The sequence below is a fragment of the Fusarium vanettenii genome, assembly GCF_000151355.1.
Source record: "Fusarium vanettenii 77-13-4 chromosome 11 genomic scaffold NECHAsca_69_chr11_6_0, whole genome shotgun sequence".
Lineage (NCBI taxonomy): Eukaryota > Fungi > Ascomycota > Sordariomycetes > Hypocreales > Nectriaceae > Fusarium > Fusarium vanettenii.
Genome location: NW_003315820.1, coordinates 35,304 through 57,010, shown reverse-complemented (window position 1 = coordinate 57,010; position 21,707 = coordinate 35,304). Strand labels below are relative to the sequence as shown.

The window sequence follows — 21,707 nt, the reverse complement described above, 5'->3', positions numbered from 1 at the left end:
GTATTCTAATGATAATGACTACCACAACATTGCAGAATCCTAACATGCGTATACCTAATACATGAATTTCAAAACCCCTTTATGTAGTCAATGATAGATAATCTTCTTTTCACCAGCATCAATACACCTTGGCTTTGTTCTTTTGGTTGAGCACGGGGCCTTGTATCCCTCCATGAACCCATTGAAGGGTAGATGACGATGCCGTCAGCAGGCCAGCAGAGAGAACAAAGATCAAGCTACGTTCAATAGCCGAAAACTGGTCAAAGAGTGGGTAAGGATACCTATTTTAGTATCAGCGACAAACGAGTAAGTATCCAACTGCCTCGTAAACTCACCACCCATTTCGCTGAAAGCAGAGCTCAATCCAACACCAATACACCAAAGCCAAGGCAACGCTCAGAGGCATCATACCACGAGCTGTGATCTTCCATGCCGGACTCAAAATGATAAAGTCGAGCGACAGTAATACTGCTGGCGCAAGGTGGAATCCAATGTCGAGTAGAGGGTCAATGTCGAGCGCTCCTGGCCTGAGCAAGGATGAGTCGTATACTCTTATCGACCAGTAAAGCACCGATATGACGACTTCGAGAGGCGTCACCAGGATCGACATGGTATTCTTGGCGTCAAAAAAGACATTGCTAAGTGTGAGGTCTGCAAGGACACCAAAGGTGAATACCAGCAGAGAGGTAGCGAGGCCGACGACAGTGAGGAGCTGAAAGTACCACCCGAATGCATCCGTAAAGATTGTTTTCCATGTTGTGAGAAGGTAGAAGCTGTAAATGAAGGATGCAACGCCAAAAGCGTGGAAAAGGGCAGCGGGAAAGCGGGAAGGCTGTTCCTTTGGTTGTCCTGTAGTAAGATCCATCACAGCAACAAACTGAGAACAGTATTCCAAGGTACAGAGTGTTTCAGTTGGCGTCGAGTCCCCCTTGTAGCCCGAGAGCAAAGGATAAAAACTGCCTGCCGTGTAGTGGTAGTGACATGGTCCCTTATACCTACGCTATTTCTGCAGGGTGGATTCCGACCAGGGGAGTGAGACAGCATAAGCCGCTGCGCCACGTCTGACCAGCACTAGACACGTACGTCCGGCGCTTAGAGAAAGATGGAACCTGCCCGAAGGGTCCGAGCAAGCTATTACTTTGCTTAGTGCTGATAGCAGTGGAGATGAAGATATGATTGCTTTGTATTTGAACTTTGTGCCTTTTCGTTATGCCAACGCTTGCACAAGCAGGCACCAGCTTAACTCTTCTTAACTCTTCTCTGCAAACTGATACGACCTTTGGTCAACATCTTTCCAGAGCGACCGGTTATCTATTGCACTCTCGAACCTTTTCGCCCTCTCTAACCATTTCAACCCTATCTCATAGTTCAAGGAGCCAAGACCAGCTTCCTTGATGCTATTCCTCTCCGGGCAAGGTTCGGATGCGGCCCAAACGATTGCCATAGTCTGGGGCATCACGCCCGCCGCCAACGGGCCGAACTTGAATCCCTGTTGTGATGCACTGACAATCTCGTTGCAGAAAGACTTCATCTCACTCATAAGAAGTTCTGTGCATCCTTCGACTTGCCGTAATAATCGATTGAGCAGTGCACCTGCAGCAAGCATCGTAGTAAAGGGTCCAAGCGTCTGCATGTTCCTGTGTGGTTCTTGAACCGGATCTTCCGGTGACAGCTTTTGGATTCCTTTTCCGTATTCTGTACTCGACACAGTGGGCTCGTCCTGCTCGCTCTCCTTCACACTAAGCTCTTCAAGCTCAGCCTTCAGCAATCTGTAAGCTTGCGATATTTGAGTGTAGTATTTTTGCGGATTGCTATTGAACCGAGGCATCTGGGCAAACGCCATCATGGTGATGGAGTCACAAACCGTCACCTGACCGTTTTCGTTACCGGTGCACCGCGCGATAAGGTCGTAGAACCAAGGCTCGGGCTTTAGGTCTGGATTATACGCCATTTCAAAAGTCTACTGCTTATTAGTAGAGGTTGTCAGGAGGGTCAAACTACTCACTATCGTAGGCAAATAACAAACCAACATGCTTATGTGGAATTCTTGTAACCAGCCCTCCATAAAGGCGTTACGGAGGATTGCCAAAAGCATGGCCATGTGTTGCGTAGCAGGTACAGCCGGGCCCCAAAGAAGCTCCTATCCCAATTTCAGTCAACAGAGGGAGGCTCATAGTAACTGAGTCAAGCCTCACCTGGCAAGCCATAATCAGATAGATTGTGCACGCTGTATTTACTGAATAAACCTGCGATGGATCTCGAAGCATTGTCCGCACTGCGCGCAACGCCGTTCCGTGATGGGAAAGAGCTTTTCTGTAAAGTGTCTCATTCTGGCTGTGAAGAGATTGATGTGTCTGAACCATTGCAGACGCAGCTATTGCCAAGGTCGGACAGGAAACCAGTCGTTGGGGTAGTTGGCTAAAGAAAACTCCAGAACAAGCAATGTCGTACGGTAAACCTGGGCTCTCGATAATTGATACCAGCGATTGCGCGATAGACATTGATTTCGATAAAGGGTTGCTGCGAATGCTGACGGCCAATGGATCCTTGACGTGTATAAACTGGCGCACATTAGCTCCGGTGCATCGTATACCGATACGACCACACCTCCCACAGGAGGGTTGAGCCTGGTCACACTAGAAGGCCATTAGCTTTGCTTCTAGGACCAAGAAATATGACTCGCCTTCCTCTTGGCTTGGCGGCACTGGTCGCAACGCTGGATATGCTTAACGCCCACCATGTTGACATCAATGGCAAGTTGACCAATTCAAGACCAGGTTAGCGGCGCAGTCAATTGTTCAGTAACCTGTTGGCCCAACATCAGTCACGTGTGATGACTAATGAGCGAGCGCAGCATCCTGCCCAACTTGTCGAACAGGCTTGGCAGAGTGATCCTTCGAGGGAGTGTCCATCAGGCAATTCCTACAATGACCGAGGGCGATCTCCAATTTTTCTTGCATCAGAAGCAGTGGTCCAATAAATAGGAGAGCTTCGCGTTGAAAATCCGCATATGAGTCTCCTTTTGTTATCCCCAGAGTGCGAGAGAAGAAGAATCAAGGCTCTGGTGGATGCGGCCAGGGTACCAACCAGGGTCCTCGGTGCCTCCATACTAAGACAGTATCAACATGACGGAGGGTGAAGAGGAAACTAAGTTCTGACATCCTTACTTTTATGAAGCAACTTGAATATTTAATAGATTTTCAGGGTCCTTGCCTTGGACCTTGTGAAAGAAATCCGCGGAGTGGGGGCGGCTGTCTTCTAAGCTTGTCATATTAGTCGTCACGCAATCAAGTTCCAAGGGCAACGCCACGTGGGCATTCGCAATAACAGTAAAACTGTCGCGTGAATTTTTATAGGCCAATATAGCAGAAAAAACCTCTTTCGTGAGGAAGCTGATCGGAGTGCTTCATGCAGACGCGTACACGACACCGCCTTAGGTGGTGCATAAGTTATAAGCAGGTTGCACCAGAAACAATGCCTTCAATATGTACCATTTGAGCAGCTCGCTTGTCTTACGGGAGTTTCACAAAGACCTTGTGTTTCTATACCCCGCATCTTTCGTTGGCAACTCAGACATCCTCCAACCTCAGTATGACTGGTTATCTCATACACTGCAAGACTACATCGCATATTTTGGCGATATCAATCGGATTAGCTTCAAATACATCAATGTTCGCCCCCTTTTTTGTGTATTAATCTCGCATAAAATACTCATTCTGATTGGTGCCGTCTTTGAGCGGCCTTCCTGTACCAGTTCCACCGCCCTGCTTCCCATGGCATATCACACAACTGTCGGCAAATGACGCGGCACTTTTATATGCCTCGAGTTGGGCTGACCACACCTCCTAGGTAGGGTTGAAATGGATGTCTCTCTCATCAAGGCGGTAAGCCGGAAAAGGCATGGGTACTATGTTGTGTGACCACCTGTCTGACAACAGATAGGCCCGCGATAGGTCGGCAGATGTAATGTTCGTAAGGCAACCACGCGAGATCTTCCATGCCCGCTTATGCCACCTGCAGATCAGGCCCTTACGTAAACCCGAGTCTTGATACACCTTTATTCAGACATCGGTAAGCTTACGCATATGTTGTACAACCAACCGTTTCACGGCTGTCAGCATTCCAGGGCACGAGACGCCCAGGAAGAGTGATATTGAAGTTGTACCACAGCCCTCTGAGGGGTCAAAGCGCTAAATATGCATAATAATGGCCCGAATTCCGCCCCTATCTGTGTCGTGAGGGTGTCGTGGATGCATTTTGGGTGTGTCAGGTTGCCGAACTGTTCAACATGCCGCGCTCTAATACGAGCCGTAGGGCTTTTTGTCCCTTCCCGTCCCGCACCATCCCGTCTCTTGCAGCAGTCACAGCCAATGAATAATGAATGTCTCAGCCCTTTGAGATCACTATAGCCAATCAGCAGGCCCACTGACTCCCGTGAATGATCTGCCGGGCCCTCAATCTGACTGTCAGCTAGCCTCCCGCTTTCAGCTTTGATCGAAAGTGGGATGAATCTGCAGGCTTACAAACTCTCCTACGGCTTCTCAGCTGCAACTACCCGTGGCTTACGACGTCCTCAAAAGCGTATCTCACGCGGGGTAGAATGACGTGCATGCTGCTTTTGGTATTGGGCTGGAGCATTAGAACGCTCCCTCCCCCGTCCGACCCTCGCGCCTCGATGAAATCTCATCAAACCCCTAAGCATTGCCCAAGATGTCGCTTTTCGCCCGCTTCTGGCATGCTGTTGTAGGCCTGTTCACATGGCTGACTATGTCGCCTGTGTCAGAGTACGGCTTTCATCATCCAGCCCAGCGTCCTCTTGGACCGCCACCCACACATACCCATGAACTTGACTATGGTCACTACCCAATCTTCCGGCCCCCAGCAGCAAATCCAGGCGACCATGACTTTGTCTGCGACTACAGTGCAATGGAGGGCTGGTTCCCTTGCTCGATACCCGAGAACAGAGAATGCTGGCTTCGAAACAAAGAGGGCCAAGAGTTCAACATTCATACCAACTATGAAAAGTTTGCTCCGATCGGCATTACTCGACACTATACCTTGAACATCACCGATGGGGCATTCAATGCTGACGGTCAGCCCTTCAAGACAGCGAAGCTGTTCAATGAGTCCTATCCTGGTCCCTGGCTTGAAGCGTGTTGGGGAGATGTAAGCAAGATGCAAACCTCATGTGACTCGAGTCTCAAACTCACTGTTTAATAGACTGTCAACATCACCGTGATAAACAACATGAGCGAAAATGGCACCAGCATCCACTGGCACGGGATTCGACAGAACCAGACGATGGATATGGACGGTGTCAATGGCATCACCCAATGTCCCATTGCACCTGGCCAGAACTTCACATACAGCTTCAAGACAACGCAGTATGGAACCTCTTGGTATCATAGCCACTACTCTGTACAGTATGCAGATGGTTTACAAGGTCCACTGGTAAGTAGAAACAGTCACGTGCAATCACACTCCGATATCGGCTGACGGATTTTACAGACGATTCATGGCCCATCATCTGCTCCCTTTGACGCTTCCAAGCGCCCGTTGCTTATGACTGATTGGTGTAAGTAGACGCCGCTACAAACTTTAAGCCATTCAAGCGTTAACATCAACAAATAAGCTCATAACAGCGCCTTTCAGCTTCTGTTCAACCGTAATTGGGGAAACAAGACTATCCTCCTAAACGGTGCAGGAAACGTTTCTCACTACGGGTACACCCCCACCCTCAAAGTTCCTGACAATTACGTCTTGCATTTTAACAAGACACCCACCGACAAGCCCACACGGCCAAAGAGATACCTCCTCCGCTTGATCAACACCTCTTTCGACTCGACTTTTGTCTTTTCCATTGACAATCATTGGCTTCAGATCGTATCAGCTGACTTTGTGCCCATCGAACCATACTACAACACGTCCGTCTTGATTGGCATCGGTCAGCGATACAATGTCATTGTAGAGGCCAACCCCCTTGCTGGTGATGATAACCCCATCCCAGAAGACGGCAACTTCTGGATCAGGACCTGGATTGCGGATAATTGCGGTATACAACCAGGAGGCGCAGGCTATGAAGAGACTGGTATCCTCCGATACGACAACACGAGCACGTCAGACCCAACATCGCGGCCTTGGACGAGAATCAGCAAGGCCTGTTCGGACGAGACATACTCTTCGCTGAGGCCCAAGATACCGTGGTATGTCGGCCCTGCAGCTAACGCTAAGAAAGCGGACGACCTTGCTGGTGAGCAGTTCAATGTCACTTTTGACAGAACCGCAGGTACGAGGCCAGAGTTTGTGGACTATCCTTTGGCTCTTTTTTCGATGCAAGAATCCGCCGACCCGGATTTCAGACCGCTTCAGATCAACTATTCTGATCCGGTCATGATGCATCTTGACTCACATGTCAACACCTTCCCCCGCAAGTGGGTGGTGATTCCTGAAGACTACACCGAGGAGCAATGGGTATGGCTTACTTCTTCCGGGTCTGCGCAGTGAACACAGTATTGACAGTATTCATAGGTCTATCTTGTCTTGACAATGGAGGACAGTAGCATCGCTACAAGAGCTCACCCGGTATGTCAACCTTGATCACCTCCTTGCTGGAAAGCCTAACATTAAATCCCTCCAGATTCATCTCCATGGGCATGATTTTGCTCTTCTGCAGCAAGAGGAAAATCAAGAGTATCATCCCAGCAGGCTCAATCTCACCCTCGACAACCCTCCCCGCCGAGACGTGGTGCTCCTACCCACTGGCGGCTTCGTTGTCATCGCCTTCAAGGCCGACAACCCTGGAAGCTGGCTCATGCATTGTCACATAGCCCGACATGCATCCGAGGGTTTGGCGTTGCAAATTCTGGAGCGTCAGAGTGATGCCAATAAGCTTTTCCCGTGGGACTCTCCCAACATGATTGAGGCGAATAGGGTTTGTGATGATTGGAAGAGTTGGCATGAGGAACATGAAGACCTTTTCGAGGGTGACTCGGGTATTTAAGTCAGACGATTACAGCATCGTCATAGGGTTTCCGCATTCCGCCAAGTCCTGTCCACATAGTTAAGAAGTCCCTCACCACGGCTAGCGATCCAGGGCAACAGCTCTCAGAGCAGGTTGCTGTCTACACGAATTGAAATGTCAAGTTCGTATCCAAATCCAAGTTCGTGTCCCAAACGCACATCAATCTCCGTAATGAATACGAGTCTCAGAAGACTGTCTACCTTGTCGCCTAACAGCTTATGCGGGGCATAGTAGCAGCGTGCTGGTAGCCTTCTTCGTACTCTACTAAGGCCTCCTAATCCTATTACTGCATTTTAAGGTGGTCGCAGCCCTGTTATCTCGTGTAGGGACTGAGAATGGCTGGCATAGGCGCGCTTCTAAAAATGCGTGTCGCAAAGCCACTACGGCAAAAGTGAAAGATACCTTTCAACAGGTACCGCAGTTTTGCTAGGTTATATCCTTCGTAACAATGCGGTATGCAGTCGGCGCAACAAAGCTCAGCGCAAATACAATACTAGAAAGAGAAGGACACGGTCTCTACACCGTGTCTGGCGTGCAAATCCTCTCGTAACAATTGAATTAGAGGTGAAAACAGGAGGGAAGCATCCACGCCCTTGCCATAACGAGAACGTCGACGCCAAAACATCAGCGCTTTAGGTCACACTCAGTGTTTATCATGGTGCCAACATGCATTTTCTTCAAATCTATGGAGTGAATCCGTCATTTTTCAGGAAGTACTCATTCTCAATACTATTTGATATCAAGAAACAATCAATAGTCATTGAGTGGTTTCTCTCCGCCCGTTTATTACGGCTCGTCGCTCATTCCCGAAACGGGCGTCAAGACTTCCGCAAAAGGTGCGCATTTAGAAAGTCATTTTATTATATCACCAATAGCAGTCGGTGGAATTGAGTAATATCCGTGGATTGATTTAAAGACTTTCTTTGCGCATTTAACTCACACACCAAGTACCATCCACACCGAGACCAAGGTTCCGCCCTACCACCCAGCCACCCTGGAGGCACAAGGCATTAATCGTCGCCTCTGCAACCTACCAAAGAAGAATGACGTGGTGGGAGACAAGAAACCCGATAAGCATTATAGCCAATCTAATTACTTGGCGACCGTATTGCAACGTCACATAACCGTTTGAGGCTCCGTCTTATCAATGCAAAATGCGTTCCCAAACTTGTTATTTTCAGGCTACGAGAAAATCACCCGTTTCTCCACGGGCTAAATCTCCGCCCCGACCAAAGTGGCTCTTGGACAGCCTATCAGCGTCCGTTCAAGCTCATCGGGGATCTAGACGAGCTCCCTTGCATCCAGCCACCAATGGGTAGCTTCCCAAGGAAAGCATGATCTCAGCAGCGCAATCATTGGATACGAAGCACGTGAAACTGTAGGGCCAACCTTTCCCCTAAGTGAATTGAAAGGGGGCACTTCGTATCTCTCACCGCCAACAAGAGGCATGCCTTCAATCTGTCAACCCGGGTTATTGAACAACATGCAGACTGGTCACACCGCTATCGCAGAAAATCTCGGGGTTTTTACAATTCCTTACAATGCCTACAACAGTGCATGGAATGGGCGTAGAAACGTGACCCATCAAGTGGGTAGCATGCGTGTGCAAAATATGATTCATATTAGCAATGCCCAAAAGTCCAAATTCCAGAAAAGCTCAATTGGATTGTTACGCCGTTTCAAAGAGTTCCAGACTCTCGGCTTCAGGGTAGTTTGATGCATTCCTCATCTCCGTGGAATGCCATGTCTCAATTGCTCCCGAGATCTTGGTTTCTGGAACGATATGAAGGGCAAGGGCTGACACGAGCTGAACACGGCTTGCCATCCGCACCTCCATCTCAAACCCTGATTGATAGCCAATCAATGAATAGAGTAATCATCGGGATGCATTTAACGTTCAAACATGGCATGATTCAATCGATTAATGTTATTGTCGCCAGCCCAACAGGGGCACGGGGATCGGATCGAGAAGGGGCTTCTAATAATAATTCGTCACCCCCTGTGAGCCTCCACAAATTACCAATCGATCATCAGGCTTTCCCCTGCAGTAAGCAGCGGCACTTCAGCTCGGAATGGCCGATGGATGCGATGTGCCGGACCGAAATGAAAAAAACACCGGATGATACGAGACCGGGGGTTCCATGCATGGCTCGTATGCAGGTACCGACCCGTCAAAAGGCCCCTCGGAGCCGAGATCCGACGGCCTTCTATTGGGGAAAAGACCTCGTATTGCAAAACTGCCTTTGAGACGGCCCAATTGCAATGTGGGACGACGACGTTACTTTCAAGGCATGAGACGAACCTAACACCAACGCGTCCTAGTTTACCCCAGAAGATCTAGACTAGAAGCTTTCATGATATCATTGTCGTCTAGCAATATCCACAAAGGGGGATGCATAAGTCCCAAACAGACGACTGTCAAAAGGTTATAAAAACCCGACTTCCGACAGCCACAGACAATTCTTTCCTCCTCAGCCTCGCTCCAACCAAAACAACTACACTCGTTTCTACAGCCTTCAAAAGCTTACATTCGCTCAAAAAACCAACCAACCAAACAAATAATCACAATGGGTTTCACCACTCGCGCTGCTGTTGCCGGCCTTCTGGTCGGCGCCGCCCAGGCCTCTCCCGTCTACGGCAACGGTACCATCGCCTACACCACCGAGGTCGTCACTGCTCTGACCACCTACTGCCCGGCTGCCACCACCCTCACCTACAACGACAAGACCTACACCATCACTGAGGCCACCACTCTGACCATCACCGACTGCCCCTGCACCATCAGCAAGCCCGCCAAGCCCACCGCCACTGGCCCCGCCAAGGATGCTTGCGCTGAGCACTGCTACGAGGCTTACAACGAGTGCCGTGTCGCCAAGGGTGCCAACATGGCCACCTGCGCCGCCAAGTACGCCGAGTGCCTGGGCTACAGCCCCTTCGGTAACGACGGTTCTCTGGTTACCCCCACTGCTTGCTCCAAGAAGCCTGCTCCCACCAAGCCCGTCTACACCACCGAGGTCGTGACCGCCATCACCACCTACTGCCCTGAGCCCACCACTCTCTCTTACAACAACAAGACCTACACCATCACCAAGCCCACCACCTTCACCATCACCGACTGCCCTTGTACCGTCAGCAAGCCTCACGGCCCTGCTCCTAGCGCCCCTGCTCACGACTGCGCCAAGGAGTGCACTGATGCCTACAACATGTGCCGCAGCGGTCCTGGTGCCAACATGGCCACCTGCGCTGCCAAGTACGCTGAGTGCCTGGGCTACAGCCCCTTCGGCGATGATGGCTCTCTCAAGACCCCTACTGCTTGCTCTGCCACTGGCCCTGCCCCTACTGGTCCCGCTCCCACTGGCCCTGCTCCCACCGGTCCTGCTCCCACCGGTCCTGCTCCTACCGGCCCTGCCCCTACTGGCCCTGCTCCTGTTGTCCCCGTCCACGACTGTGCCAAGGAGTGCTCCGAGGCTTACAACAAGTGCCGCAGCGGATCTGGTGCCAACATGGCCACCTGCGCTGCCGAGTATGCCAAGTGCCTTGGCTACAGCCCCTTCGGCCCTGATGGTTCTCTCATCACCCCCACCGCCTGCTCTGCCACTGGCCCTGCTCCCACCGGCCCTGTTGCCACTCCCACTGGTGGCAACCCCCCTGTCGTCACCGCTGGTGCCGGCCGCATCGCTCCCGCTGGCATGATCGTTGCCCTGGGTGCCATTGCCCTCTTCTAAGAGGTTGATGGTGACAGCATGATGTAGATGCAAAAGCCACCATTGGCTTCAAGATACTTCCTTTCAACCATTATAGAATATAGTATACGCATATATCAAGCTTGATGTTGAGACGCAGCCTCTGAGATGCGTGTTGTCTTGTAATAAAAGTTTATCGACTGAACTATGACTGACTGCTTGATCCGTTTCTCATGTGATAACCATGGATGCCTTCAACTGGCATACCTCAGAATAGAGGGAAGGTTCTTCTCTGGACAATTCTCCATCAGGTGGGCCCCGTCTTGTCACAAGTTGGACAAAGCAACTCATCCCACTTATGAGCGTAGTTGCAAGTCTTTTTGAAGCAATCTTTTCCATTTGAGCAGAACTTGTACCTTTTTGCTTTCCGTGTTCCACACGCCTCGAAAGTGGCCGTTTCCTCTATAGTATGTCCATATTTGCAACGAGTGCCCTCACTGCAATACAGGCGCCAGACGCAACGGTTGTAGACCAGTTTCTGCTCTGCTTTCAGTCGCTTATTTTGTTTCTTCCGACCGTTGTTGACGGGTGTAAAGCCATCATTATCTTGGCCACTCTTTGAATCAATCCCATTGGCCTTCCTAAGCGGGTCGAAGGGGTTTGGTGTTATGAATTTGCCCTTTGGGTTCTGAGGACGGGAAGCACTGTTGTTGTACTCGAAATATGTCATGGCCCTTAGGTTGTAGCGCTTGAGCTCTTCTCTCATATCTTGAAATATCTCGGTGTGGGTCTCATGGTCCAGTTCACAGATAAGTATGATGACCAAGTCCTTCTCAGAAACTCCACGGCGTTGCAGATGGTGTAAGCGATATGAAATGCGGAGATTCTCAAGAACTTGATTGATAATGTCGCGGTTAATCGAAGGTTCGAGGATGACGATACTATTGTCGGGGATGGCACTCTTTTTGGGATCGAAAACCTCCTCGTGGAAACTGAACTTGTCCATGAAATCATCAAGAAAGTGTACCTCGATGAGCTCTCGATCCATCATCAGGTGACGGCATTCTTCCTTGGGTTGCGTGTAAGCCGCTGATATTCCATTTCTCCATGACCAGACATGCACTTGGAATTCTCTCTTGGCAATTCTTAGCACAGCTCGAATAAGATCTTTGTCACCAGAAACGATGATAAAGGTGCTGGAAACCCCGCCGTGTTGCAGGTCAGCGGCATCAGATACCGAGGCCGCGATGATTTCAGCGTCGACTTCTTTTCACGTTTTGTCCACGAGCTACGCTCAAACGTGTGGACCCTAACGTCGCAAGATTCGATGGCCCTCCATGTCGCGTCAATTTCATGAGGGGTTGATCCATATAGGTCGACAATGGCTTGGACGTCTTCATCTGCGGGCAGACCGCAGTTCTGGGTCAAGACGTTCTTCAGCTTCCCGGCGTCGAACCTCCAGGTAGGATCCAACTTTTCGGGCAGACCACGTTTTTCGGCCGACGTTCGCTGGCCTTGGATCCAGACGTTTGAGTTGTCGATGTAGATCCTGATTTGCTCAACCCTCCTGGGCGTGGCGGCGCGGGTAGAGATACGAGACTGCATCGGAATCAATGAGGCGTTACTAGGATTGTTGTAAAGAGTAAGGATGTCGTGAAGATGAAGTAATTTGAGTGAGATGAATCGTAGCTGTGTTTCGTTGTCGTTTCTGGTTACGAGGAACACCAAGGCAATAAGTAGTGAAAGGAGGGAGCCTGTCGTGTCTGTTTTCTCCTTGCCACAGCCACATGTCTGCATTTCCCTGTTGCCTTGTGATATGCCTTATTTGCACATTCACCCGTTAAGAGCCTTGTAGATGCAGCCACACCTTTCAGCCGATGCCTTACCATGCGGGTCAGACCTTCTGGCGCGTGGAAGCCAACAGCTATTGGGCCTTTTCTACAGTGTGTCCCATCCAAAAATTCTAAGCCTCTCAGCTTCGCTGAAGCGGGTTAGTCATACAAGGCAAACAAATGAGGCCTTATCTGGAGAGCCACGACTCGCCTGAGGGCTGAAGCGTGGTCGCTGTTGTTGGGTCGCGGTTGCGTAGGTGGTCCCTTGCACTGCCATTCAGCCTGCGGAATACTGCGCCTCAGCGGTAAATAAAACTCGGCTCCAACACGAAAGGAAAGTGTACAAATAAAAGTCGAAGGAAATCTCTGATGTGGCAAGACAACCAACATGGTTCGCCTGAGACTGGCGACGTAGGTCACGCGGGTGCCTCGTCAGGTTTCTGTATTAATTTAATCTCTCTTGCATAAAACTTCATGCCTATTCAATCTCTTTAGGTCCAAGTGCAGGAAATGCTTTACAAAGGGCGCAAGCGTGCATGCAGGCTGTGAGCCTTTGCCATCCACCTGACTGTAGACACTATTTCGACCAGTGAGGATTGAGAAATGGGTCATAATTCATTTATTCCCCTAAATTGTGCAGAAGTCTGCTCAGGAGCTTTTGCGAGAGATTCGGAGGTGATAACTAGTTTCGCCACCTCCGAGTGACTCAAAGTCTTCGAGGCCGGATTTTGATGAGGAACAAGGGGCTCCTTTTGAGCTTCCTCGTCCACTCCATGACGATGGACCCACCATTCCCGGCGAGTCCTATTTATTTGTAGAGATCATTGGGTCTCTCAGAACTGGAGGCAATAATGAGGCCGCAAACTGAGCTTGACAGCGATTGAGATGTTTTGGGGTCAAAGTCAGTAAAGTCTTGTAAATTGTCCAAAATCCAGTCCGTCTGGGGTCGCATCTTTAAGAGAAGTAAAATCAATTGATGCCCATGCTTTTATCGGATTGTTAATGTACAAGGAAGCTAATCCTCTCACAGCCAGAGCGAAGAAAGACGGTCAAGATAAAGCACTGCCGACTCGGCTACTTGACCCCTTTATAAAAATCAAAATGCCTTTTCGTCACATGCTGGGCGACCTCGGCCTAATGACCAAACGCCGTCATTAAAGAAGGCCAACAACGACTCTTCCAAACGTTTATATCCGAAAAGCACTCGGTGACGCAGCAAAATAGCCGACAAATCTCTGCAAATCACACCTAAAGAATTACCAGTGACGTCACCCAATTGGCCCCAGACGGAACCAGAGTGCCGGCCGGCCTCTCGGAGCGGAGACGTTGGTGCCGGGATTAAGATGTGACGGCCGAAACCGGTCCCGATCGACCACTTAAAGGACAAGTAAAATCCTTTCGTCTTCCTCTCGCCTCCTGGTTTCTTGATTTTGTTTAATCATAGAGTCACGCATCGCCTGGAATGGTTTGCAGTTTATCAATATGCATCTCGCCGATGAAAGAGGGTCCTCATTAGGGGAGTTCAGCGATGAAGAATCGTCTATTTCATCAAGCAGCCATTCCCGAACCGGAAACGACGCTAATTCTACCCATTACTCTATGAACGGCAACACGACAGGACTTGGTTTGACAAGAACCATCTCCCGACGAGAATCCATCCTTTCACGTATTCGAAGTCGCCCAGTTCCCCAGTTCACCCATCCGTTGTCTCATATCAAAACGACTGAAGACGAGCTTGTTGACTTTGATGGCCCTGACGATCCATATCGGCCGTTAAACTGGCCAACCAAGAAAAAGGTTACAACCACCTTACTCTATGGTCTTGTCACCATGTCAGCCACCTGGGCATCATCTTCATACTCTGCAGGCACAGCCCAAGTCGCAGAGCATTTTCACGTCTCTAAGCAAGTCTCGACGCTGGGTACTACCATATTCCTCCTCGGCTTCGGAATCGGACCTCTCCTATGGGCACCTCTCAGTGAGGTTTACGGGCGGAGGTTGGCTGTGCTTATTCCCATGTTCATCGCCATCAGTTTCAGTTTTGGAAGCGCAACTGCAAAAGATTTCCAGACTCTAATGTTGACACGCTTCTTTGGGGCTTTCTTTGCGTCGGCGCCAGTAACAAATACTGGCGGCGTTCTTGGAGATCTATTTTCACCATCTGAGAGAGGAATAGCAATGGCTGGTTACGCCATGGCCGTAGTTGGCGGGCCAGTCCTCGGTAAGTTCCATTCGCACTTCATCAGAGCTCTCACGAGTCAAGTTTCCAGATACTTACTTATTTCAAGGCCCTATCGTCTCTGCTGCTGTTGTGCAAGAGCCATCACTTGGATGGCGCTGGGCCGAGTACCTCACAGGCATTGTCCAGGTAATCTTCCTCACGTTGGCAGTCATCTTCGTTGATGAGAGTTACCCGCCCCGGCTTCTTGTATACAAGGCCCGTCGTTTACGCCACGAGACTGGAAACTGGGCATTGCACGCCAAGTTTGAAGAATGGGATGTGAGCATCTCACAGCTCGCCCAGAAGTTCCTTGTCCGACCTGTCCAACTGCTTTCCACGCCAATCTGCTTCTTGGTTGCGCTGTACGCCAGTTTCTGCTATGGCATTTTGTACATGCAACTTGGCGCCATTCCTATTATCTTTGGAGAAATCAAAGGCTGGGGTATTCTCGTGTCCGAGTTGCCTTTCCTCTGTATCTTTATAGGAGCTGTTCTTGGTTGTGGCGCCAACGTTTACAACCAGCTGCTATACAACAAAGCTTATCACGCAGCCGGAAACCGAGCTGTTCCCGAGAAGCGACTTCCCCCAATGATGATGGGGTCTTTCATCTTCTGCGGTGGCCAATTCCTGACAGGATGGACTGCACAAAAAGACATTCACTGGGTCGTTCCTTGCATAGGCCTGGTCCTCCTCGGCACAGGATTCTTTACCATTTTCCAAGCAGCACTCAACTATTTAGTTGACACCTTCCAAACCTACGCGGCATCTGCTGTCGCCGCAAACACTTTTCTCCGTTCTTGTTTCGCAGCTGCGTTTCCTCTCGTCGTCACGCCCATGTATCACAACATCGGGGTTGGGCCCAGTTCGAGTATCACGGGTGGGTTTGCTGCGTTGCTGATACCCGTTCCGTTTGTGTTTTATAGATATGGAAAGAGGATTAGAGCGAGATCGAAGTGGTCAAAGGGATCTGTCTATGATTAATCGTTACAGGATATATAGAAGCCAAGCATGGAGATATGGCTTATCTTGAAAACAAATAGCGGTAAGAATACGGATGTTAGAAATTGTTTACCCGAAAACAATAGAATTTTATTTAATCCAACCCAAAACCTATGTGATGCTAAAAACGTCCACCGTTCATTCAAGTGCTGGTGTCTTGCCAGCCTGCTTATTCCACAACTCTGTATACCTTCCTCCGCGCGAGATCAACTCAGTATGCGTGCCAGATTCGACAATCTCTCCCGCATGAATGACCAGAATTTGGTCCGCGTTGACCACGGTTGACAACCTATGTGCGATTACAAAGGTTGATCTTGACCGCCTCAGTGTATCCAACGCACCCTGGATGCTAGACTCGGTGTTTGTGTCTACCGCACTCGTTGCCTCGTCCAGAATTAGGATGGGAGGGTCTTTCAAGAAAACTCGGGCAATCGCTAGTCTCTGTATCTCTCCTCCTGACAGCTTCACGCCCTGTTCGCCCACCTTGGTGTTGTATCCGTCGGCAAAGGAAAGAATCTTGTCGTGAATGGCAGCAGCACGGCAAGCTTCGTGAATCTCCTTGTCTGTCGCTGTAGGTCGGGCATACCGAAGGTTTTCGAGAATAGACGCGTTGAACAGCAATGGGTCTTGCGGAACAACGCCAAGAGCGTTTCGAAGAGAGCTCAGAGTTATGTCGCGAATGTAATGACCATCGATGGTAATAGATCCATCTTTGACATCGTAGAATCGCAAGAGTAGCTTCATGATAGAAGACTTGCCAGCTCCAGTCTCTCCAACAAATGCCACCGTCTGCCCAGGCGCAACCGAGAAGGAAAGGTCTCGAATCGTCGGCTTCCTTTCATCGTAGTGGAAGTGAACATGGTCAAACGCAACGTGTCCTTGGATGTTGACAAGATCCGTGGCACCCTCCTTGTCAACAACACTTGGTTTTGTACGGAGAAGGTAGAGAAGACGTTCCGCATCAACCATGTCAGACACAAGACTCCGATAGTTATGCGAGATGAGTCTGATCGGCCAGATCATGTATTCCCAGTACTGAACCAAAAAGACAAAATCGCCCGGAGTTGACCGCCCCTGGGAAATATCGTAAATGACAAGACTCGCCAGGACGAAAAAGGTCGAGGGAATCATCATGTTCAACACCATTTCAGTGTAGGCATCCATCTTGCCCCAGACGCGACCCGCAGCCAACTTGTTTTCAACAGCTTGACCGAAACGCCCTCGCTCAAATCCAAGCATGTTAAAGTAGGTAACTGTTTGCCAGCCTTGAACGGCCTGGTGCATGACACGTGCCTCTTCTCTCTGAGTGTGAGAGGATTTGCGCCGGTTGTTGATGTTCCATTTAGAAGTTATCACCTCTACAGTGATATATGCAGCTATTGCTGTAGCCATAGCGAGGGAAACATAGATGTTGAACTTCCAGTATAAGAGGCCAAATGCGATGGCCACATCCACCAACGTAGGTAGGAGGTCGATGATGAGTATTTCGAGAAAGTTAGTGAGCGACTCTCCCTGCTCAATGGCCTTCATGACTTCCGCTGAATCTCTATCAGAGTGAAAGTCCATGGAAAGAGACAAAACATGGCCGAATGCAGCATTGGTAAGTTGTCGGTAGGAAAACTGCTTGATAGGGATCTTGGCCAGTTCCTCCATCAGTCCAACGAGGCCCTCCACAGAAAGGAGGCTCAGAATAAACCAGATAAACAGCGCCCTGAAAGGGTCCTTGTGCTCAAGTAGCTCATCAGCGGCAATGCCCAGTTGACGAGGGATCATGACATTGAAGATTCGGTTCGCTGCGATGCAAAAGAAACAAACCAGGATGGAGAATTGAACTTTGCGGTCCTTCTTTGGGATGAAGAATGGAACAAGTATGGAAAAGTCCGAGAGATATCCCCACCAGCCTCCCGTCTCCTTGAGCCTCTTTGCTCGGCGGCGCTTGATGCTGGCGGTGTCATCCTCAGAGTCGCTTGCCTCGGTGATCGTGTCGTCCTCGGAGTCGCTGGACGCAGAGGTTGCAATCGAGGCCTCGGTTCCGTAGGAAGGCACACCAAGTGTTCCGCCCGGGGACTGGGCTTGAAGGAATGGCGTTTCCTCTTCCATTCTTGTAGAGTTGCGGGTCTCGATATTGCGTCTGTAGAGTTGGTGTACTGCAAGGAACAGCAGAAGCAAAAGTCTGACGGCTTGGCATGATACTTGATAAGGGAAATAAGCTCCCTTCTTGTCGGAAAGAGCCGTGAGAATCAACAGCGGTATCTCGAATGCCAGTGTGAGGAGTGATGTTCCCAATGTCAGATATCGGGATGTCTTTTGCTGAGTCCAGATGAACGCCCAGGTAGAAATCAGCACCACAAGATGAGAAGTCCGGGCCTCTTTTATTTCGGATTCGCCCCTTTGCAAAATTGTGAATATGCCCTCGGTGACGTAGGACAAAATCAAGAGGATATAAGGAACATGATTGCGACGAGAAATATCTCGAGGTTTCCGTTTAGTATCCTTGGCAGCTCCCAAATTGACAAGTGCGATGGCAGAAACAAAGGCCACAGCAACAATGGCGCAGCTGAAGTGAAGGGCTCGGGAAATTTGAAGAATTAACGGCATTGTGTCAGCGGCAGAGCTTGACCGAAGCTGGTCGGTATCTTGAAGGTTGATTCTTGTCGAAGAGCTCATGGTTCGAAACAAGAATTCTAGAGTAAGGGAATTTCGCCTCTCTTAAAAACAATCAACCCGTTTTGCACCGCCTACCGCCACCTTGGCGTCAGCCGCCATATGCAGCCTTATTGAGAGTCTAGAATGCCTGTCCCCCGTTGACCCAGTCATCGCTGTCGTCACTCAGCCCGACGTGAGTCAGGCCTGCATGGGGCGGGAAATGCTCCCTCATTTGGAAGGGCGCTCTGATTGGTGGTAGCGTATTGACAGGCATCTCCTTGCTTGCGTCGGCTCGACCCGCTGCTAGATCACTAGCTATCCGCATGGTATGATTGGTAGTAATTTGTTAACGTACTATTTCTATTGGAGAACACTTGCGCTAAGGGCGTAATGGCAGCCCTCACACCCTCTTGAACTCGATATCCACGGAACACAAACAACCCATGTCAAGTTACACATGCCACTCGGAACACAATTGGGCTTAAAGTCGGCAGATCCGTCCAATTCAGTGGGTCTATCACTCTTAATTCGCTATCCCGGACTCAAGGCTCTCTCCATCTTATGAAGTGGCGGTGCTGTAGGCTTGCCCGCTTACGATCCAACCAATGAGTCTCAATCAAGGCTTCAGCAACTCCATCGACCTGGTGTAATTTTCCAATTAGGCCAGGCATACTACCCGCCTTCCTTTGGCCACAGTTATTTGCATGGTCCCTGTATGACTGCGTACCTGGTCATAATGATTCCACTCTCCAACCGCTCACTTCCCAGTAGATCGAGCCTGACAGGCAGATTCTCAGTCGAGTCAATTGCCTCCATCAATTTGATGCCATCCCCTAATACCACGGGCATGACTGCTGCCTCGACTGTATCAACCAAGCCGGCACGCATACACTGAGTTGCAAGCTTGCTGCCTCCCATGAGCCAGATGTCCTTCCCAGTTCCCAACTTCAATTGGCGAATGAATTCCAGTACGTTCATCGATAGGATAGTGATATCGGGGAAATCTTCTGGCTTCAAAGATTGGCTTGCCACTATCACACTCTTCTTCGGCCGGTTGGACAGAGGGTTCTCGTTCGGTTCTCCAAACGACAGCATAGTTTCGTACGTCTTTCGGCCCATGACAAAGAAGTCGAATTGTTCATATAGTGCCTTGAAGTCAATCGTTGGATCGTCGACAATCCAATCAGCTGAGCCGTCAGGCGAGGCTATGTAGCCATCGAGGCTGGTCGCCACGTTGTATCGAAGTTGGGGCATGGTCAGGTAGAAAGAAGAAGAATGAGTGAGAATGAGTCGAAAGTGGGGTCATAAGATTCGAGGGCAATGCCAGGCAGATGTACCACGCAGGTCGGTTAAAAGTCTGCCCGTCTTATTAGACCTTGACAAGATGGGTCATGTCAGACTGCATATGTATGCAATGCTCAATAGTCTTTACAACTCATTGACAAAGATGGCTATGAGACAGAATGAGTCATTACATATACCGCGCCCTCAACCAACAACCCATATGAGGTAACTTGGCTATCACCCACAAGATCTCCATAGCCATTCATGAATATGCTTCAGAACTTTTCAGGCTCTCTTACTGATGCTTGCGACGCGAGAAGTTCCTCCCTCAAAAGCCAAATTAGAATGAAGAGCGACCCAGGACCAACAACAGCCCCCACGATACCAGCAACTACCAAAGCTCGAATCCAGGGCACTTCGCAGATACCAGCCTTCTCCAGATCGCTAAAGTGATATGCAAGCCAGAGGAAACCAGCCGAGTATGTGCATATGTAATCATATTGAATGATGGTTCGAAGGCACTCGTCTGGTTCTTGGGGGGACTCGACGAAATATTGGGGCATGAAAACATCAGATACTGGGCCCTCAATCTTTGGAATAGTGTACCACCATGTAGCCGTGCTGATGAATGCAAGCAAGTATACGGTGACTCTAAGGATGACTAGCTCCTGATTGGAATCATCTTTGGTCGATCGTGTCTTGCTAAGACCGGAGATTGTCTTGGAGATTGCAAGCATGGTGAATGATCCCCATACTGGGAAAAGCTGCCAAATCCAGTTCCACCAGTTTCTCGCTTCAAGAGAAGGATGGAAGTAGGACGGGAAGTGCGAAGAAAAGTAGGCCAGTGCGATTGTTGGTAACAGTGCGATGCAAGGCGCTACCCCCGGACGATGAAGACTTGGGGTGGTAAGCTTATAGGCTGGCGTGAACACATAAAAGAAGAAGAAGTACACGGGAGCAACAACGCCGATCCCCATGAGTTGTGAGAGAAGTGGGATAACAAGTGGGCTAGAGGAGGTTAGAAGAACCGAGCTATCAAGGTCATGATCTAGGATAGACACGTACAATCGTACAAGAGGAAATTTGTTCGCTGGCCTATATCCCTCGATCAAGAATACCATATACATTCCAGCAAAGTCGGTAAGAAAGACCAGCGAGTGCCAATATGCTCGTGGATCGGAAAAGAACTGCAACTGAGCAAAGGCAACCGTGATATGAGCAAAGATCTCGTCCAAAGGGGGGATGCCGTAGAATTCCTTGAGAATCTTGACGCTGCCTCCATCCCACGTAAACTGGGAGTTTTCGAGCATGTTTTGCAGTACGGGAGCAATTGGTTCGCCCATCGCAAATGCTCGTATCATGAGGCCAGCGAAGGCGAGGATCGGGAGGGCAAAGAGGGCCCTCCACAGCCGGCTTTCCGTAGCCACCGACACTGTTGACGACATTCTGTTAGCAGTACAGGCGACAATGCACTTGAGAGGATTTCACAGGATCAGCAAGTTGACGGAGGGAAATTCGCGCTCCTTAGACGGAAGGATTCGGGTTGTCCTGCCAACGCATCATGCAAGCGAGGGATTTTAACCGTACTATACTGGATGATGACTTGTCACAAATGCAGCAAGAGCGGCTCGGGGTTGATTCTTTGCATATTTCTGTAGTATATATCACGTCATAATTACCGTCTTTCCTTTGGGAAAACAGCTCAGTTGCCAGTCGTATCATGGGTCTCGGTTTTGGGTTCTCGGAAAACAAGAGAGATGAAGGAATTATGCCAAGAACGAGTTAGGTCTTGACGGTAGCTGGAAGATAAAAATCTAGTCTATTCCCATGCCTTTCTAAAGTACGTGAGATCCCCTATTCTAACTTCACAAGCCATGTTAAACGCAAAAGGCACTGATCATCAAAATCGCCGACAGCGCATAGCCAAGCATCGACCTGCTTATGGTCGACGCGTGGTCTTCCTCATCATCGGACGAGTTCTTGTCGTTGCTATCAGTGGAGTTGTCATCTCCACCCGTACT

At 49.7% G+C, this 21,707-nt stretch overlaps 8 protein-coding genes across 8 annotated transcripts; 3 read left to right on the top strand and 5 right to left on the bottom strand.

The window, feature by feature from the left end:
• Window positions 1–118: 118 nt before the first annotated feature.
• On the bottom strand, window positions 119–865 carry NECHADRAFT_52721 (uncharacterized protein; the record flags this gene model as incomplete). The annotated part of the gene is made up of 2 exons (XM_003040376.1): window positions 119–281; window positions 336–865. 2 exons carry the CDS (start codon window positions 863–865, stop codon window positions 119–121), a joined length of 693 nt encoding a protein of 230 aa, XP_003040422.1.
• Window positions 866–4,767: 3,902 nt separating this feature from the next.
• Window positions 4,768–7,000, top strand: NECHADRAFT_52718 (uncharacterized protein; the record flags this gene model as incomplete). The annotated part of the gene is made up of 6 exons (XM_003040391.1): window positions 4,768–5,166; window positions 5,221–5,451; window positions 5,509–5,575; window positions 5,633–6,471; window positions 6,529–6,582; window positions 6,638–7,000. The coding sequence occupies 6 exons, from the start codon at window positions 4,768–4,770 to the stop codon at window positions 6,998–7,000; spliced, it is 1,953 nt and encodes a 650-aa protein (XP_003040437.1).
• A 2,588-nt stretch (window positions 7,001–9,588) lies between these two features.
• On the top strand, window positions 9,589–10,909 carry NECHADRAFT_102066 (uncharacterized protein; the record flags this gene model as incomplete). Its single annotated transcript, XM_003040390.1, has 1 exon — window positions 9,589–10,909. The coding sequence occupies one exon, from the start codon at window positions 9,589–9,591 to the stop codon at window positions 10,744–10,746; it is 1,158 nt and encodes a 385-aa protein (XP_003040436.1). The 3' UTR covers window positions 10,747–10,909.
• Window positions 10,910–11,011: 102 nt separating this feature from the next.
• Window positions 11,012–12,501, bottom strand: NECHADRAFT_87019 (uncharacterized protein; the record flags this gene model as incomplete). The annotated part of the gene is made up of 2 exons (XM_003040375.1): window positions 11,012–11,900; window positions 11,942–12,501. 2 exons carry the CDS (start codon window positions 12,499–12,501, stop codon window positions 11,012–11,014), a joined length of 1,449 nt encoding a protein of 482 aa, XP_003040421.1.
• Window positions 12,502–14,135: 1,634 nt separating this feature from the next.
• NECHADRAFT_52736 (uncharacterized protein) lies at window positions 14,136–15,738 on the top strand (the record flags this gene model as incomplete). The annotated part of the gene is made up of 2 exons (XM_003040389.1): window positions 14,136–14,757; window positions 14,825–15,738. 2 exons carry the CDS (start codon window positions 14,136–14,138, stop codon window positions 15,736–15,738), a joined length of 1,536 nt encoding a protein of 511 aa, XP_003040435.1.
• Window positions 15,739–15,894: 156 nt separating this feature from the next.
• On the bottom strand, window positions 15,895–18,354 carry NECHADRAFT_52755 (uncharacterized protein; the record flags this gene model as incomplete). The annotated part of the gene is made up of 1 exon (XM_003040374.1): window positions 15,895–18,354. One exon carries the CDS (start codon window positions 18,352–18,354, stop codon window positions 15,895–15,897), a length of 2,460 nt encoding a protein of 819 aa, XP_003040420.1.
• Window positions 18,355–18,541: 187 nt separating this feature from the next.
• Window positions 18,542–19,656, bottom strand: NECHADRAFT_87016 (uncharacterized protein; the record flags this gene model as incomplete). Its single annotated transcript, XM_003040373.1, has 3 exons — window positions 18,542–18,717; window positions 18,998–19,113; window positions 19,157–19,656. The coding sequence occupies 3 exons, from the start codon at window positions 19,654–19,656 to the stop codon at window positions 18,542–18,544; spliced, it is 792 nt and encodes a 263-aa protein (XP_003040419.1).
• A 305-nt stretch (window positions 19,657–19,961) lies between these two features.
• Window positions 19,962–21,131, bottom strand: NECHADRAFT_52723 (uncharacterized protein; the record flags this gene model as incomplete). The annotated part of the gene is made up of 2 exons (XM_003040372.1): window positions 19,962–20,694; window positions 20,812–21,131. 2 exons carry the CDS (start codon window positions 21,129–21,131, stop codon window positions 19,962–19,964), a joined length of 1,053 nt encoding a protein of 350 aa, XP_003040418.1.
• Window positions 21,132–21,707: the final 576 nt, after the last annotated feature.